Source organism: Ruditapes philippinarum, unplaced genomic scaffold, assembly GCF_026571515.1.
Source record: "Ruditapes philippinarum isolate M1 unplaced genomic scaffold, ASM2657151v2 ctg1339_1_1_1_1, whole genome shotgun sequence".
Lineage (NCBI taxonomy): Eukaryota > Metazoa > Mollusca > Bivalvia > Venerida > Veneridae > Ruditapes > Ruditapes philippinarum.
In genome coordinates this window covers 274,351-294,910 of record NW_026855028.1, presented here as the reverse complement: position 1 = coordinate 294,910, position 20,560 = coordinate 274,351, and the positions used below count along the sequence as shown (strand labels likewise).

At 30.7% G+C, this 20,560-nt stretch overlaps 1 protein-coding gene across 4 annotated transcripts in view; it reads right to left on the bottom strand.

The window, feature by feature from the left end:
• LOC132741896 (zinc finger protein 91-like) overlaps positions 1–20,560 on the bottom strand; it is a 62,246-nt gene that overhangs the window by 27,720 nt on the left and 13,966 nt on the right. For 2 of the 4 annotated variants that reach the window (XM_060730165.1, XM_060730167.1), the window contains exon 2: positions 8,003–8,460. In XM_060730165.1, coding sequence (XP_060586148.1) covers positions 8,003–8,460 — 458 coding nt within the window. Of the gene's footprint in view, positions 1–8,002; positions 8,461–8,801; positions 8,879–14,170; positions 14,321–20,560 lie in introns of those variants that run through there. The other 2 variants (XM_060730166.1, XM_060730164.1) reach the window with 2 other exon arrangements.

Sequence of the window (20,560 nt, the reverse complement as noted above, 5' to 3'; positions counted from 1 at the left end):
AAATTTGAAAGGGTTTCCCAAAAAATTTCTGATTGGGTTTTGTTTTTATACCTTAATATTTTTATATTATATATACTTACGGGGTTTTAAATAACTTGACGGTTTTTAAAACATACCTTTAGTTTCTTTGGGTCATAATATTTATAATGGTTTGGGGTCAAAAGTACCTTTCTTAAACGTTTCAGACCAACTAGTGGTTTTTCCAAAATCATACTTGAAATCTCCATTCATACTTAAAAAGTATCAAATCACAACTTGGGGGTTTCCAAAAACTTCAGGTTTTTACTCATTCTTCAGGGTTTCAGATATATTTGAAGGGGTTTTAGATCAATTTTTTCAGGCTTTCAGGTTATACTTTAGGTTTTTAGGTTTAAATTTTTGAGGTTTTTTAAAAAATAGATCATACTTGAGGGTTTTTTACTTTGGGGCAGGGAAATTCCCTTTTTAAAAAAAAAACTATTTTTCCAAAACCCCAAATGTTTTCTGAAACAACATCCAAATTTTTCTAAAACAAATTTAAAAGGGGATTTTGTAATTTTATATAAAAAAACTAAAACAAAAATTTTTCCCCGATATAAAAAAAAAAAAACCTATCTTTTTTTCCCCTTTAAATCATTTGATATTTTTTTCATTTTATTTTCATAATTTTTTGCATCAATTTTCATGTTTTTTTTAAACAAAAAAGAAAAATACACTCAGCAGTGTCCTTTAAAAAGTAATTGGTAATTTGTAAACACATATCATGAAATTACTTCCCTGGAACTGGACCAAATCTTATTACTAAATTGGGAACCACTGATTTCTTAAAATTGTTTTATGAAAAAAAAGAGGAAACATATTTTTTCCATAATTTGAAGTGAATTTCACACAGATATTTTACATGTATGCAAGATGATGTCACTATTAGTTTTTAAAAAGGGGCCACAACTCTGCCCATATAACCAAGATTATTAATTATTGATATTAAATGAATGTATCTGAATATCCCCATTTAAATGTGGAAATGAAATTTCATATACATGTATAGTTTCATAGAAATATCAAAAATGCTTCAGACTTTTAAAAGTTTAAATTAAATATTTTCATTTCTATACTTTTCTAAAAATCAGAATTATTCTTATTTCTTTGACATTGAGTAGGCATAATTTAGTCAGTGTTTTTTTTTTCACTTAAGTGGGAAGAGGCCATAGCCTCTGATTTTGGGAAAAATTATCCCAAAAACTTGATTTGGGAAGTAAAAAAGCTAGGGTCAGTTCAGATATTTTGGGAAAACTGTATGATTTTAAAGAAAATTTAAACTTTGGTAAGTGGCCTTTTACAGGCCTTTGTAATATAAGGTGAACAGTCACTGTAAAATTAGGGACAAAATTTACTTCATATGCTTTTATATGTTAACAGTAACAATCATGAAATCAATTAAAATAAATTTCTTTCAGACAGCAAATTTCACATCTTTTTACTACATGTAGCATAATAATTATAATCGTTTCATTACAAATAAATTTCATTTTAGAAAAATAAAAAAAAAATCTATAAATATTAAGCATCCAATAAATGGAATCTCAGACATGTGAGCTTTACGGTAATTCATTTAACCACTGATCGGAAAATTATGAAAATTATTACGAATCAAAAGAAAATGCATCAGACATTGCCATGCCTAAGTTGGTAGCTTAACCCTATTACGTTAACTAATCAGATAAACGAAGGTACTATCTTCCCCACAATCTTCATTCACTTAGCAAATCTTTCCAACACCGCAGGTAAATGCATTAAAAATTCCCTTATCTAATGGTATCATTAAAATATGTTTTGAACATTTTTTGAGTGATTTTGGTTTTCAAATCGTGTATTATCATATGGGAAAATCCTTTGAAGGTACCCCTATGAATTGGATCAAATCACTGAAATCGCAACATAAATCTTGGGAGAATGTTTGATAAAAATTTTTGTAAAAAATTAATGGGAGTCGTCGCAACACGAGTGATACGCCCCTTAAAAAAGTTAATTTCTAGATAAAATTCTGATAGGTTCATTCTCAAAATGTTGCCATTTTACGTCGTCTAATTACAAATAATCTGTCTTCAAAACTAAGAACAATCTCTTTTAAATTAAAATGACTTTCTTTATCGCATATAGATACAATTAAGATTGAGCTTTAATCAATAACTAGACTGCTCTTTTTAAAAAGCCGAAGGCGATATTGTCCAGATAAGTTACTTTAAATAATCTTTGTCTATCTCGGTGAAACCCATTCGGTGCAAGCACAAATACACGTATCAAGCTATCACACTTTTAGAGCACTGATAGCAAGTCATACCCCATTGGTGGGATCTTTCCGGATCAGACTTAGAATTTGAATGCTTATCGGGCCGTTTAATCTCAATTCCTTATTTTTGGTCAAATTTTATACAGCGTGCAGATAAACTGAAGGTAAACTTATCAGTGATTTTTTTGTGGTTCTTATCAAGCTTATTCAGCATTTTGTTGGGTACAAGATAATCACACAGATAGTATTCACATCATGTGAAGATGGAAGAAAAAAGGGTTTTTGTACGGATGAAAAAAAAATTCTACCCACCTAGATGTTTTAGATATCATCCAATATTCTGTGATATTCCACTTAGACTGATAAAAAATTACTGAAAAATCATGAAGATAATGCTTACAACAGCTGCAAAATTATTAAAATTATCTCCCTTTATCATGATTCTTTTTTTTTTTTTTAGAAGGTAGTTACAGAGGACTCATTGAAGTTTATCAAATGATAAAAATATTCCCAAGAATGCTATGATATTCTATATTTATTTGAAAATCTGTTTTTATCGAACTGGTGTGGAGATGTAGCCGATTTATATGGTTATTCAATAAGCATGGAATTTTCTTTATAAAATATATCGCAAGATGTTGGTTTTTTTTTTGCCTTTCCTCTTTAAAATTTTGATGCACAGTCTGGCAAGTATTGCCAAGGTTGCTCTTGTAGGAATGATAATGGAAAATGAAGGCACAGTCTACCTCCTTACAGACACATAAAAATTAATGAACCAGTCTCCTTTTGTTAAGATTTCAAAAAAATAAACCCAGTCTGTCGAAGAACTTCCATGGATTATAACGGTAAAACATTATTGTAACCATAAGAATGGGACTTTTATCTGACAGAACAATTCATATCGTAATTTTGTGAAATTTGTATCTATCTTTTAAATAGTTATTAAACAAGAGCTGTCCGTAAGACAGCGCGCTCGACTTTTTTATTGCTTGCCAATAAAAAAAGTTTTTGCAGTAAAAGGCAATACAAGAATCTCTGTATTTTTAAAGTGAACAATGGCCATGAGCATTAAGATATTTAGTGAAGAATTATTTTACTGAATTGTGTGATACCCTTACAGCAATGTTTATATGACATAATTTATGGTAAAGTGAACAAGTGGATAGGAATGAATTTTTTTAGATTTTTTAAGTTTTTTAGTGCTTGCCTATAATACAAAACATTGACAGTTAAGGGCCATAATTCAAATAAAATCTTTGACAGAATTACCTTCTCCTGGACATGTTTGGGAATCATGATTGTAAAAAGTATTCCAACTTTTCAAATTAATATCTCAAACAGTTCAGTCAAAAAGTGGACTGGTACTAAAAACTTAACCAAGATTCTAAGTCGATAAAAGGCCTTAATTTTTAAAACAAATCCTTGACAGAGTTACCTTCTCTTGCGTACAGATGGGGGTAATGATGTGAAATAGCATTAAAAGTTTCAAAGCAATATCTCAAAGGGTTAAGGCAATAAGTGGATTTTACCCATATTCAATGTATTTTCTAAGTCAAAAAGGGGCATAATTCTGTCAAAAACCTTGACAGAGTTATGTCCTCTTGTCTGTTGATGAAGGTCGTGATGGTAAACAAGTATGGTCAGTTTCAAAGCAATACCTCCAATGGTTTTGAAATAAAGTGAGGTGGTACGAAAAACTTAACCAAGCTCAATACACTTTCTAAGTCAAAAAAGGGCCATAATTCTGTCAAAAACCTTGACAGAGTTATGTACTCTTGTCTGTAGATGGAGGTTATGATGGTGAACAAGTATGGTAAGTTTCAAAGCCATACTTGTAATACTTCTGAAATAAAGTGGGGTGGTACGAAAAACTTAACCAAGGTGTGACGCCAACGCCGACGCCGACGCCGGGGCGAGTAGGATAGCTCCCCTTTTCATAGAAAAGTCGAGCTAAAAATTAAGAAGTGCAGAGTACCAGTCCTTGTGCATTGCACTTCAAGTTATTGAAAGATTAGCATGCAGTCAATCTGACTTATTGTAACTGAGTTATGCTCAAGACAAGCTTTAGGGGACGCCGACAACGACGCCGACAAATGTAACCCCTATATGTCGCCTTTTCAAGGCAACACAAAAAGGTTCTATGCATTACCTTGTTGAGGTAAACATTTAGATAATTGAAGAAAAATCTCCCAAGAGATAAAGGGTTTATAGGGCAGACCCAAAATTATCTGAAATTTTACCTTCAAGGATGACTTTGACCTTGAGATGGCACAAAAGAAGTATGGATTCTGCTTATTGCCTTGTTGAGGTGTACAGTTACAGTTTCAGTTAAATCCTTCAGGAGGGAAGGGATTTATAGAGCAGCACTTAATTTTAGGACATTTGACTTTCAAAGGTGACCTTAAACTTGAGCAAGCAAATCATAGGCATGGGTTCTGCATATTGATTTGTTGAGGTGAACAATATAGCCACATTTAAAGCGAATCATTCAAGGGGTATATGTATAATATTTTAGAGAAAGCCAAGGACACAACATTGTAAGGCGTGGGTGACCTTGACCTTGAACCAGAGAACCTGTGGCATACTGGTTCTGCACAATCATTGCCTTTTTGAGGGAAACTTTTCAGCCAAATTAAAAGCAAATGCTTTCTTGTGTTACTAGATTTATAGAGCGGTCACAAAATTTAAGACATTTGACCTTGAAGAGTCAGTATAAGAATATTTAGTTCCTAAAGTGACATTAAAACATTTTATCTAAGTTTAAAAGCGTAAAGACACAACAAGTACTGAATTTTGATTTTCTATGGTAGCCTTTACCTCGGAGGTGCGAGTTCTGCACTTTGTTTTGTTGTGATGATTTTTTAAACCACATAAAATGAAAATCCTTGAAGGGGTATAGCATTTATAGAGCGGAAATTGAATTTGGCTTCAAGAATGCTTTAATTTTCAACAAGCACAGAAGCCCCATTGGCCAAGTTTTAAGAAAATCTTTAAAGGGGATGATTGTTTGTAGACAAACAAGGTGGAGTCTGACTGGCTGATAGAACAAGAGCTGTCGGTAGGACAGCACGCTCGACTATTCTAAGTGCTTGATAGTTAAAGAGCCTTGATTAATTAGACTCTCTCTAAGGCTATAACATGAATTTATAAAAAAAAAATAGCCCTTTTGTGAACTTAACATTAAATGTTAAGTTCACAAAAGGGCTATATTTTTTTTTATAAATTCATGTTACAGCCTTAGAGAGAGTCTAATTATACAGTATTGGCTAAGGTAATGTCATAAGGGTGTTTTATTGAGTATAATAATGTATGGACATACTTAATGAAATACACAGTAATACACATACATGGAGAGACTTAACAGAAATACGCACATACAAATTAATTTTTACCAATTGATTAATAATTGATACATTATTTCATTTATTTATAAACTATAATTTTATTGATTGATTGATTTATTTATTTGTTTATTATATTTATTTATTTATTTATTAATTTAGAGGAGGACAAAACTATGAAAGAAAAATCAATTATGTATAATTATGTATTAAGTTATAGTAAAAAAATAACATTTGTTAACATAAATTCCAAGATCAAGGGGAATAATTCTAGAAATAGTCATGCTAGAGTTATGGACCTTGCAACACAACATTTGTGTAATGATAAGAAATATATATTTGAAGTTTGAAGTAGATACCTTAAAAAATAAAGAAGTTATTATATTTCTTAAAGAAAATCCTAAGTTCAAAGAGAGATAAATCTGTAAATATTGCTTCAAGAGTTATGAACGTTGTCACATAAAATGTAATTGATGATAAGGAATAAGTATTTGAAGTTTGAGGTAGATACCTTTTAAAATAAAAAAAAGTTAAAATAAAAATAACATTTTTCTAGAAAATAAATCTAAGTTTATGGGGAGATAATTCTTGCAATATTGGTGCTAGAGTTATGAACCTTGTCACATAAGATGTGGATGATAATAACGTAAATATATTTGAAGTATGAAGTTGATCCCTTTAGAAATAAATAAGTTACAGTAAAAAATAATATTTTGTATGGAAAATTCTAAGTTCAAAGGGAGATAAATCTGAAAATATTGGTGCTAGAGTTATGAACCTTGTCATATAAGATGGGGATGATGATAACGTAAATATATTTGAAGTATGAGGTTGATCCCTTAAGAAATAAAGAAGAAACAGTAAGAAATAGTATTTTTTGATGAAAATTCTAAGTTCAAGGGGAGATAAATCTGAAAATATTGGTGCTGGAGTTATGAACCTTGTCACATAAGATGGGAATGATGATAAGGTACATATATTTGAAGTATGAGGTTGATCCCTTAAGAAATAAAGAAGTATCAGTAAAAAATAATATTTTTTAAGGAAAATTCTAAGTTCAAGGGGAGATAAATCTGAAAATATTGGTGCTAGAGTTATGAACCTTGTCACATAAGATGTGGTTGATGATAAGGAGCATATATTTGAAGTTTGAAGTTGATACCTTAAGAAATGACAAAGTTATAGTGAAAAATATTTTACTGCACCAAAACTTTAATCTAAAATCTGGACGCGGACGCGGACGCGGACGCCGACGCCGACGCCGGGGCGAGTAGGACAGCTCTCCATATACTTCGTATAGTCGAGCTAAAAAATCAACATTAAGAAATCTAATATTATTTAAAAATTTGAAAAGGTATAAATGAACAAGCAGTAATAGCAATTTAGTAAGCCTTCAAAAGATCCTAGACATCAAATTATACATGAAAATAATTCATTAAACCAATAGGGCATACCCTAATAAAATAGAAATGTATGGACCTAAAAAAAAACTTATCAAAAATAATTCATATACTGAATAATACATAGTATTATCATGTGTCAAATACTTAAGTGTTTTATTTTGTTTTTGTTTGTTTCTGAAATGTTAATATGTTTGTGTGATAAATTATGTAATACTTTTCTCATAATTATGTTACTCTTTACCGCCATACATTGTTACAACGTATTGGGGATGAACATGTATATATGTTTGTGCCAAATAAAATGTTTGTTCTGTTCTGTTCTGAAAATTAATTTTCTTCACTAGCATTTAAATCTTTAAAAATAAAAAATAAATACTCTTTTTTAAGATGACTTTAAAGAGCACTGAATACACCAATTACGTATTTAGAAATGATTTTCAAAATGTTTATAATTTTGAAATACCATAAAGCGCAGAATAATGAAAATACAAATGTACATGTTACACATAAATTAAAACACGTCTAGTCAGTAATATCTTGCCTCAATAATTCACTAAGGTAATACTCTAGGGAAATTATACTGTACGCAGTGCAACCTTTTCTTTATGTTTATAGCTTTTAATAAATCTGCAGCAAATCGTTTCTTTTTTAATTTACACCAGCTAATAAATATTGTTTTCATCTTAGCAACACTGCTGTGTTTTCTTTTTTTATCAATATTTAGATACATGTACAATATCAACCCTTACCCCCTGCTGAATTTTGTATAATGAACTCTCCCTGATTTTAAATTTGGATAAGTCCACTATTAGTTTAAGGGATATCAATATCAAAATACTATAATTGAACAGTCATTTGCACTAAGTAAGTTCAGAGAGCAGTATACTGCTTGCAAAGGGAAGTCATTAGAGCCATTGGCATTCTCAGAATTCACTCAATGAGGCAACAAATAATAGTTATCATGAAAATAATTTAATAGAAATGTTTACCTGTAGTACAAGCTCCCCTGGTTTGATGGAACTTAGGGCCACTGTCTCCCCTTGATAAGGTCCGACAGTGCTCCCTTTAGGTAATGACGCCACAGAAATCACTGACCATGGAATTCCAGTTTGTAAAAACTCTGATTCATCAACCTGTCTTAGTGTCAACAAATCTGCAGGAAAGTTAAGTCTTTTCATCACTTCCTGCCGCCTTGGGGACATTTCTCCATATTTAGGTTTATTTTCAGTTACCTGATAGTTATTTTCAATATCATCAGTTACCTCCCTTTTGATTTGAACTGGCGAAGTTACTTCCCTTTTGATTTCATCACTCTCTATGTCCATTTGTTCATTTTCTGAATCGCTGTGCAAGGAACTTTCTGATTGGTTACCCTCCATTTCTTTCAAGTCTTCTGATTGGTCTACTTTTGATGCAGCCTCACTGTCATCATCTTCATCTTCTGGCCCTGAAAATAGTTTAAAAATAAAAATGAAAGTTTATCATTTTTAAATCTGACCTGTGCATTTAGTCTATAACAAATAAATAAAGCTACACAATCTCAAATAACACATATTTTACTTGCTTTCCCCTCCAATAAATAATGAAAATGAATAAATTCCAATAACTGGATGTTTACAATTAAGAAGTTTGAACAGTTTTAAATTTACACTACAAAACGCTAAAAATATCACTGAACCTTAGGCAAAATACTATATACTATTCCTGATTTGTTTTTTTTTTCAATAATCAATAGTAAGTACACATTTTTTTTCACTATAATTAAAAACTAGTATATGACTTAAGTACCTAAATAACTGTAAACACAATAATACACACTACATAAATAAAACCACATCCAGTACTGATAAATAACTACAGAAATATAAACACTTCATTCTGAAAATACCCCCTTTTTATAATACTCCCCCCCCCCCCTATCATAAAATGTTTTGACATTTTGGCCAATCTTAATTTTATCAACTAGTTTTCATTACACTTGAAAACTCTCAAGGAATGAGCTATATCTGTAAAGAGACCTCTGAAGTTGACACTTCTTGTGTTTACAGTTTTTTCCAGACCTCAAGTCAGATAAAAATCTTCTTTTTTTTATTCATTGCATTCAAAACTGCCAAAGCTTATGATTACCACTGAGTAGAGCTAGTTAAAAATTTGTTTTAATCTGATTCTATTAATTGGATAAACCCTTAAGCTGGCATCTTTAATTCTTTACTAAACTAACGGTAAAAGAAAAATTGTTGAAACAAAGTTTATTTTACAATAATACAGTTATAATTTAGTCGAAACGGTTCATAAAAACTGGCGTAAAATCAAAATCAAAAAAAATCTGTATACGCTATATAACTAATTCCTATGCTGTCAAATTAGAAATGACAAGTAAGTCTTTAAATCATTTTGAGCGTCTTTCGCTTATCTTCATTTATCGTACAAATTATCCATGCAGCCATCTACATAAAATCCTATGATGAAACATTCAGTATCTATGATTGAAATCAAACCAGAGGTTTTGAAATCCTGCAAAACTGGAGGGCTTTAAAGGCAGCGAATACTTATCGTAAAGGGAGATAATAATCTGACATGTATTTTCAGGCGGTTTATGAAGGAAATGGCAGGTTTCCACAGCTTTCCCTAGTCAAGTACCTCCTTCACTTAAATATTTAAGTGACAAATTACTTAAACTCTATGTAAACATTGGCATGTAAGTGTTATTGCTTAGAAATCATTGACGCATCTGATATTTCAAGCATTATTTAACTTTTGACACATTAAGCATTTTAGATTACGTTTAACTTTTTTTTTTCACTGTTAATTTTCTGTAAATGACCTTATCCTTCATGAATACTGAGTCCTGCTTTCTAGTACTAAGTAGTAAAGAGATTAAAAAAAAATTTGTTATCAAAGTATAATGTAATGGCATCAACTTTAACCTTTGGTAAATTGCTTTAAGCAGTCTAGGTCTCAAAATTGTTAACCCTAAAAAGTCTCAACATTTACCTGACAGTTAGGACATTAGCTGCACTCAACATTTACCCCATGTGAACGTGGAAACTAATATTTAAAGATATTCCAAGGTCGGACAAATAATATGCAAAACCTATACACGAATGGAAATAAGCACCTCAATATTCAGTACCATTCCCAAGTTCCTACTTTTTTAGGTCTATCTTAGTCTCTAGGTGTACCAACTTATGTCACAAGTTGTATACTTTGTTTCACCTAAGAGCCTTAAATTAAACCTTGACGAAATTAATTCACCTACCAAATTAATCATTTATTATGACATTTTCAATTTCAGGAACCCTGGACCTATATTTTAGACTGCAATATTTTTTTCTCAATCAAGATTTAAAACATTTCCCTTTCTTATTCTGCTGAAAGTGACGACAATGAAATATATTAAAAACATAAAACTACAATCAGTATGTTAGTTATCTGATAAAGAAAAAAAATTATTGGGCCTTATGTATCATGTTTTTTTTTTCTTCTCAAAGCTGCGACATGACTCGACAGGACTCGATTACTCGGCCACTTTTGTTTTGTTTTGTTTTGTTATTGAAAACAGATAGTGAAAAAGATTAATTGCATCACATGACCTTGTCCAAAAAGCAATCTCTTATCATTATCACAAATGACGGCATGTGACAAAGGATAATCGTTAAAATCCAGTCGCCAGTTTCATTATGCTTTCAGATTTATAGATAAATGGACTTATTCAGAGCCTATCTCTGAAGCGAAATAAATCAGAATTTGTTATATGAGACTTAGATCTCGGAGATTGAAAATCCTGTTTCTTCATATTTATAAAATATCGAAAATATGCAAATTTCAGTCTACAGTGGACTATTAAATGAAGGAATAATGTGATGTTATCTAAGACAAGCAGGCCTGGCATTATCTGGATATCTGCTTGACAAATACAGCATTAGGTGTTTGCATACATAATTCATAGATTTCCCTTAGAGCAATTGACAAGTGCAACATACAGCAGGAAATGGCTTTTTTTCTGTGGACGATTTTAATTACACATTAATTTTTACGAAATTATGCTGATAATCGTGTTATGTAACTGTAATGTATTGACTCACAGGTTGTTGCATTTTTTTTTCTTGATAATATCTACTGTCAAGTAAGAATTTAAGCAACTCAAGGGCTTGAGGATGCAGCCATGCCCTTAATTTTGTTGTTGTTGTTTGTTTTTTGGGGTTTTTTTGGGGGGGAAGGGGGGGGGGGATTAAATAATACAGTATATTTGCAAAAGGGAAAGAAAAAAGTTGATAGAAATTCAATTTTGGGAGAAAACTGCATGATTTTAAAGAAATTTTCTTTGGGGAAGCCATTCTTTAATGTCCCTTACATAAATATCAATAAACAATTCCATTATTAGTTAGAAGCCTGCCCTAGTGCGATCCGCTGGCTTCCATAGTCCAGTTGGGCCTTTAAGATGAAAGTCTTTTTAGCAACATGGTTACAGATACAAACAAAATTAACAGATGATGAAACTAAATTCAAATACAAGTAATTTTATATAAATCTTCAATGGAAGAAAAAAAAGTATTGAATAGATATGGTATTGATTTCTCAAACCATATGACACACAATTAGATCCAATTCAATATTTACTGTTAATACAAAGCATCAAATTACGAGGATATCTGATCCAATCTTAAAAAATGTCCAAAAAAAAAGAAGAAAAAATGAGATATAAAAGAAAATATTATCATGAGAAAAGAAAACAATGGATCTACAAAATTTGTAAGCATTTTGAAAACAACACAATCTTTCTCTTAAGTGGTTAATTAAAAAAAGTACAAAAAGCAATACCACTTATGTTGCCATAGCTTAAAAGTGGATTGAAAACATAAATTCTAACTCCTTTCACAGTTAAGATAATCAATTAATCCAAAGTAATGGACTTTCCTTAGTATACAAAGCTTTTTTTCTATGCAATTTAAAGTTATGCTGTATAGCAATAAAATGTATATAAGTAGCTTAAAAAGTGTGTAGGACTCCTACAATAATCTTTTGTTCATAATTCATTATCAAGCATTTCCATTCTCAGTGTTAATTAAAACTCAATTCTCCATTCCAACACTGTCCAATTTCATCAAAGAAAAAAAAAACTAAAGTTTTTTTTTTAATGTAATTCATTAAGAACATCCAGTACATATTAAAATCATCACAATATTATGATACAGACACAGTAAATATAAAATATGTATTACATTTATTTCAAAACAATGAATAAAAAAAGAACACTTTCAGTTTTCGCTTACCCGCCAAATGTCTCATTTACATAAAAGGGAAATAACTATGTAGTAACTGTCAGAAACCGATAATGTGCTGCATTTGGGTTTAGCTACACTAAATAATTTCCATCCTTCTCAGTGATAAAAAAATCGAAGTTAATTGTATTAATTTGAGAATCATTATGCTCATATTTGACCTGTGAACCTTTAATGCATTATTTTGAAAGCAAATGATGAATCATTTTACTTTCAAACTAAAAAAAAATCAGAATCACTTATTTTTTAATCGTTTTGACTGTGATGCAAGTAAAGTGGTTGAATGAACTGTTGGAATTAGATGACACGGACAGTTGTCTTTCGATTATTTCCGTTTTACCAGTTGAATTTTATCAGAATGTCGTGGCAGATATATACATGTACTCAATTCAATTTATATTCAGTTTGTTAATCATGTTTGGCAATTAATACAGTACATCACATTTTCACAAATGATGTTTAAAGTAGCCTGAACAAATAAAACAGACGGATTCATATTAAACTTTGTTTAAGTTTCCTATTGCAGCTTTACGAAATAATTTTGAAATATGATTAATTAATATGAACCTGAATAAGACAGGTATCTGTCTAAATTTTACTTTTTTGTAATTATCTTATATAATGTCATTTTATACAGTAATTGTTCTGATAAGTGGGTACTGGTTTCAGTACAATGGAAAAGAGTAAACGTGTATTAACATTTGAACAAAAACTGTTCATAAAATTCAATTACAAAAGCCTATCAAACTCGTGATTGTGCACATTATATCATAACTATCTGGACAAAGGTTTTTCACAGCAAAGAGGTAGTTGAACGATAGCGTTATGGGCGCATTAAGCTCAAAAATGACATCTAAATTAAACCTCTTTTTAATCGTACTTTTTCAAAGGGCCTTCATATTATATTTGTGTAATTCGCCTTCTTCAAATTAGCCTGGATAAGAGATATTTATCATTGACTAATGTATTGATTTGATTTGAAATTTCACGTCGAGATTGTCACGTGGTGCCCTTCAATTAAAATCAAAATTTATTTATCTCAAGATATAATCTTAAGAATGACATCTCATCAGAAAGAATTGAGAAATGATATGAAAAGATTCCAAAATGATAGCAAATTACCGCCTCGCCTACTAACTACGTACAATACGCAGAAGTGAAACGGATTGTTTCTTATCTAATCGCAGCCAGGCAGTACCTTTCTCCTAATCTAAAAGCTATATCTGCAAATTGCCCCAATCACTTATAGGTGTCCATTTTCCACGGATTATGAACAAGACAAGGGGAAGAAACAACACGATTTGATAATAAAAAACATAAGTAACGATGCAGGGAGCGATAAAAAAATAGAGGCCCGTCAATGTGGTAAACATAGTATTCTTTTGACAATAATTTACAATTATCTCCGACAATACGCTATTCAGTAATCAAGGCTATCTCTTGAAAGAAGAAAGAATACATTATTTGTGAGTTCTGTCACAAACTGTATAAAAATTTGTCTTTAAAACGAAAAATATCGTACCTGTTTTAATAGGAATAGCTTGGTTAATAATTCCCTAAGTATAATATTATAATCCGTTTCCTATATTTCACTTTGGTATTACTTAAAAAAAATTTGAATGTCTGTTCTTATTTTTGAAAACCAAGATCATAATTTATCACAAAGAAAGAACTTCAATACATGTAAAAGACGTGCCCTTTTAATTGTTTACTTTTTAAATACAATACCCGTGGACCTACAATTCCTATTAAACATCTGTAATATTTTCACATGCCTTAATCTACGTTTGAACTGCGACATATGTTTAATTAACTCATTCAAAAATATTCTTTCCACGGCAACATTTTAACTTCGATCGGATAAGCGAAAATTACCTCTTAAACCAATATATCCAAACATTTAAATCCTGCGTGAAATTTCGCACCAGTGGTGGACTGTTCTTCATTTATAAGTAAGAGAATATCCAAAAGCTGGGAAATTAAATTGGCACGCGACAAAAGATACATAAAGCAATTTCAAATTACAAGGCAAATCTGTAGACTTCATATTTTGAAAACCAGCGGAATGTTCTCCATCAGACTCGACTAATAAGCCTTATCGGCTTTACTATCACAACATAGTAGAGATCTCTAACATTGTTTCACCGTTATCTCGCTTTTGCATGTTTCAGATAAGACAAATTGGGTGTAACCTTTACTAGATACAATTTATGAGCAAAGGCTAGGTGAATATAATAATTTAAAAGATTTTGTTTTTTTATTAACAGATAGGCGATAGTTTTTAACAAATGGAGAACAATTTAGGTGAGAAGAACGTAGATGGTTAACACATGTAGTTTAAGAGATATTTACGAGCTTTACGTTTAGAATATGGTATGTGTTGTCAATCATGGTAAAAAAAGAATAAAATTTAAAAAAAAATGAAAAAGAAAAGAAAGAAAAACAATTGTATTTATAAATAAATAAATATTCGCAATTGATATTTTCCAATTACAAAATAACTAAGCATTAAGAAAATCTGCAAATTAATGAAGATTCACGATCAATATGTACAATGAAATGAAATACCATATTACAAGCATATTTCTAAAATTACTGATGGTGTAAATGCAAAGTTTGTACAAGTACATTGAAAATGACACTTTTTTTAGAAACTATGTTGATTGCAGTAAAAAAAGTACTGCATGCTTTAATGACTTTATTTGTTCATAATTATGACAATATGTTTAACCATTTCAAACATTTTCACAAATTTAAGATTAAAACTAGAGGTGTGCGGCTAAAAAATGAACAATACCTAAAGTTATTGCATTAAGAAATATCGATATTGATTCCTTTCACCTGTGTTAATACCAGTTTTGAGTAGGTAACGAATGCTTTGTATTTTCAAACTGATGCCGAACATTTAACCGGTATTTCTGGTAAAGGCTTTGTCACAATATTTTATCTACTCGCACAATTGCCTTATATTTTAGCATTGCTTTGACCCATAAGAGTAGGTTATTTTAGGGGATGGTCAATATAAATATTGCTCTTTTTGTTAATTGTAATATTCCAATGACATAAATAATGCTATGAATTACTTTCAGTGTATTTTCTTGGTAATTAATTTTTGTTCATTACAACGCTGTACATGCAACTATAGTGTAGCTATTTTCTAATTATTTTGTTATATAAGTTTTAAATTCTTAGTATACAGTTCCCTACACAAATATAACATCAATCCTAAATAGAACAATTTTGTCTATAATATGTTTTTTTTATTAAATACAAATATTATAATGTAGATATGTTTCCAACCATTCAATATATATTGTACAGCTTTAAATGTGATTGAACATTATAGACCCAAGTAAATCGGCAAGTAAGAAAACCATTTAAAGATTTAAAGTAAAAAAGGAGAAGAAAAATGCTTTTAACATGGAGTCACGAGAACATAGCAAGATCTGCTTTACTTCAAGAATCATAGGAGAAAGTATATTTTTATTTTATTTTTCACTCTGTGAAAGTGTCATCAAGAAGCACGCATGATTTATTACCTCTAATGAGTAGATAGCAAGATTCTAAAACAACAACAACAAACAACAGAAAAAAGATATGGGATAACGAGGGGATGGAATCTGATAGCTAAAAATCAAAGAGCCGGACTAGTTTATCAATTATTCCAAACTTGCTGATCAAACGTTGTTCAAAATGATTTCATCAAAATGCATAATTGATACAAACTGGCGTTCCTATTACTAATGACAACTCTTTCATATTTGATTATCAAAACTTTTATTAAATCTGCATGCATCGATAAGCGTTGATTTTCAATAATAATGCTGGTTTGTTCATATTTATCAATATCATATTTCACTGTGCCAATAGTTATCTCTTCAAACAAAATGCAGACATTACTTGATGCTGTTTTATATCGTTTCCCGCCCTTGATAACGCCATGTCTTTCACTAGCAAATTTTTACAATATATTGTCTGTTATTTATTAATTATTCAAAGTAAAAGTACCCCCTTTTTCCATAAAGATCACAATTTTGGTATCACCTACTTACCAATAACTATCGATTGGAATTGCTAACTATTGCTTAGTTGTCTTTAAGCTGTATTTTATGTTTTCTTTTTGTTGCATATCATAATCTACTATAGGGGGAAAAGGAATGAATGGGTCCACATGGTGTGTATTGAGAGAGAAAAGATATTGTTTTTATTAAATAAGAGATGTGTACCTACATGATAGGGTCAATTTTGTCTAGTGCATAGGACAGGCAATGCTACCGGACACCGTGAAACAACTTTTAGTAAATCAATGGTGAGTATGACAGTTGTCACTGGCATTGCGTCGCTAGTATGTGCCACGTTGGCAGGTAATAACTGGTCTTTATTCATTCCGGGGTCCGTACTCTCAGTGCCTGAAAGGGCGGATGGACCCCCATTAAGCCTTGAATACATACATCGATTTTTATTCATTTTGCAAATGTATTTGAACCATCTATGTCAATACAGTTTGATGACGATTATTATCCGGGTCATTTTAAATAATCTTTACTTAGCAGTGCGTTAAGAAGTACGCGACATATCGACATAATGTCATTAAATATTGCATGTATATGAAAACTTAAGTGTTGAATTAGATTTTTGATAATGAGGCTGAAGTAGATTTTTCAAAGAAAAATATAACGTAAGATTGATTGAATGTTGAAATACAGGCGTTTGAAGCTATGACTAACGTCGCCATATTTGAGCGAGATCTTTCTATCAAATCAGACTTCATTATTGAAGAGTTTCGTTTCATCAGAGAAAGTCACTTTGATGTATAAATCGGAAAATTTATCTCTGATTGAACATTTATGGAAACGACTGAAAGTAAGTCGTATCGGTGTACACTATCTACCTGAACGTTAAATATCTCAAAGATCTAATTTGTACAACTGCCACAAAGGATGTTATCCTTTGAAACTCGTTCATTTAGATATTATCGGAGCAGTGGCACGAAAAATAATGCGACGACATACAACTATAATCATTATTTGGCTGTAAGGAATGAAAGCACTGAAACTACTGGTTTCCCGTAATGTTGATTCGACAGATATCATCTGATATTCAGTGTTTTATGTAACAAGTCACACAAATTTAATATAAATATTGATGTACAGTTGCTCTTCTATAGAATGGCTTAATGCAAAGTGGGAAAACGGAATCCTCGCAGGAGGCCTTTTGTAATATATTCTCAAATAGATGTAAGCGATAGTTGTGTCGTGCCTGGAGGAAAAACATAGTATATAGATATTAAGATTTTCGTAACTCATTACGTGATAAGTTGTCACTTCTTAATATGAAAATGAATGAACTTTAGCGGCTACATTTTAAGTCTGACTTTGATCATGTGAAATTCACACACGTTTTAAAGGGCCTTTAGGGGCTGACAATATCCGCGTAGGCTTGATGCTGAAAATGATTTGCTCCACTTTAATGATAATTATAATTATATTTGATTAATCGGAACAATAAAATTTGAAACAATTAAAGCAATTTCCACAAATCATTTTTTTTCTTTTGTATACAAATTCTATTATTTTATTTTTTCAATTATCATTTGATAATAATAAATAAAAATAATGTCTTTGAATATGACATAAAGTGTTATATTAAAAGATAGTCTACACGTATATAGCACGTGATTCAATGATTTATTTTATGTCTCAAGAAGTAAGGGAGATTGTCATGGAAAATACTTCAATCCACAAATTGAACTATATAAGCGAAATTGATTGGATTTTCAAGAAAAAACAAACAACACTTTAACTTGAAACAGGCATTTTATTTATTAATTTAATGAATTTATTTATTTATTTATTTTTATCTATTCATTATAGGGGTGGGTGGAATCTTAAGGGCATTTTGTAATTCTTTCAGGGGGTGGGGGATTGGATGCTTGTAGATGGTTATTATGCTACGCTATGCTATGCTATGCTACGCTACGCTATTTATTTATTTATTTATTCATTCATTCATTCATTCATTCATTCATTCATTCATTCATTCATTCATTCATTCATTCATTCATTCGTTCATTTATTTATTTATTTATTTATTTATTTAATTTAATTATTCTTTTATTTTATTTTATTTTATTTATTTTTTATTTTATTTTTTTTGTTAAGTATTTTGGCCTTGTTAAATGAAACTTGGTAGTTTGATAACAAATAGATAAGGCCAGATCAACGTGTACGTGATCAATATGTATCAAAATCACGGTCTGTCGTCGAACAATATATGTATTATGCTTGCCTAATTAGCATTTTCTGTCGTCTTGCCTGATTTTGTGAATTTTGCGGTGGGGTAAATGCGTGTGAAATTGATCGGACTTTCTTCTAATTAATGCGCTTATCTTGATCGGGTGTGAATAGACTCTTTAAATAACTCTCACAAGACAGATAGGATTTATTCATATTTTAATGAATGTCTAATCAGTGGGAGTTATCTGATACTTAACACCCCGATGGTCGACTAGGGTTTCAGCCCAGTCTTGTCACGATATACCCCTATATCACCGTCTTGTTATCTCTGATCATTAACATTGATATTCATATGCCTATATTTTACAATGTATGCCTTTAATTCTTAAAATTCCTTTTGTCATTATTATAAGTATAAACTTGCTTAGTAAAATTTTTAAAGTATTTGAATATTAATTAACGAAGAAAGGGATGCAACGAGACCACACCGGTTATACATGTATATAGAGGGGTTTAGTTTGACAATATGCTTATATAAACCTCTTTTTTGTATTATAGATAAAATGAATGAAAATGCCAATTCTGTGAGATATTTCTAAATTTTGGTCTAATAACATAGCCTAGATGACTTAAATATTTGTCTCGTACTCCTGAAAAATACGTCAAATTTGTAAAGTTTTGATAGAATTTGCCACACAAGAAACGGCCAGACGTCCGTTGAAAAAGCTTTACTTGGCACAGGCAGTTTTTATTGTCTAAGATTAAAACCTTAAATCCTATAGATAAATCCTAATATTTTAATATTTCGCCCTTTCCCTTCTAATTCACGCTATTATTATATGCATTTTTGAGTGGATACAGTGACAAAATGGTTGACACTTTGTAAAAAAAAACACACATCCTTTACTATGATAAATTGTGTAATTTAGGGATTTAAAACGATGATAAAAGTACATTAAACGTTAAGCATTCGCACGCCTTTTCCCCTGTACATTCAGGGATGAGGTCTAATGACTTGAAGAAGAAAAAAACCCTGACATAATAGGACTAAATTGCTATCTTTTTCATGATATCTTTATTAACCGCTCTCAAAGCCAATCATGAACATTAATAGGCGTTCCATAATATCATAAAAACCCTGACAAAAAAAACTCTATCTTCTTTACTTTGATTTTGTTGTAATGCATTTTGAATAAAAAAAATAAAATGATAGATTATCACAATTTTTGATTCTCACGACAACACCGACATTAAGTTAAAAGCTGCTAGTCTAGTCGAGTTCGTTTAATCTGATCAAAGGTTGTCAAAATGAGTTTTCACTTTTGTAGATAAAAGTGATCGCATTAGTAAACTATGATCTTAATTTCATAACTATATAAACAATCAGTATTTTATTGCCGATTCTTACTGTACCAATTCGTGACGGCAGTTTTTTTCAATTATTGCCCATATCAATCGAAAATTTAATCCTATTAATTTGCTTCAATATTCGGTACAAGACACCGATATCAATTTACACATAACTTCCCTTTTTTTACTGACAAAGTGTCAGTTTATCTCAAATGAAAAAACATTTCTAATTTATTAATAATTATATGAAGCTTCTGTTATAAATATTACCATCTCATTGATTAAATGACCCCTTAGTGCTGCAAACCTGAACAGGGCTCGAACCCACGATCCCTGGCTGAGGGCTAGACACATTAACTACCAGGTCACCACTTTCCTTTTAGGAATAAAAATAAAAGCATTATTTGCGGAGCATATAGGGCCTTTAAGCAAATATTAAATAAAAAACCGCATGTTTTATCTTTGAATAAAAAAGAGAGAATGAATTATTAATGTTCATGTTTTAGAATACAATAGTCTTACAACCTAACAATAAATGTTTAATTTGGCAAGGTAAATAGCAATAAAATGATACATTTTTGTGCTTTTGCTGCGCTTTCAATAGCACTTGAACAGTATTAATATTTTATCAATGTCACCGAACTGTGTCACTTGAATAAAATGCATTTACATCATTTTC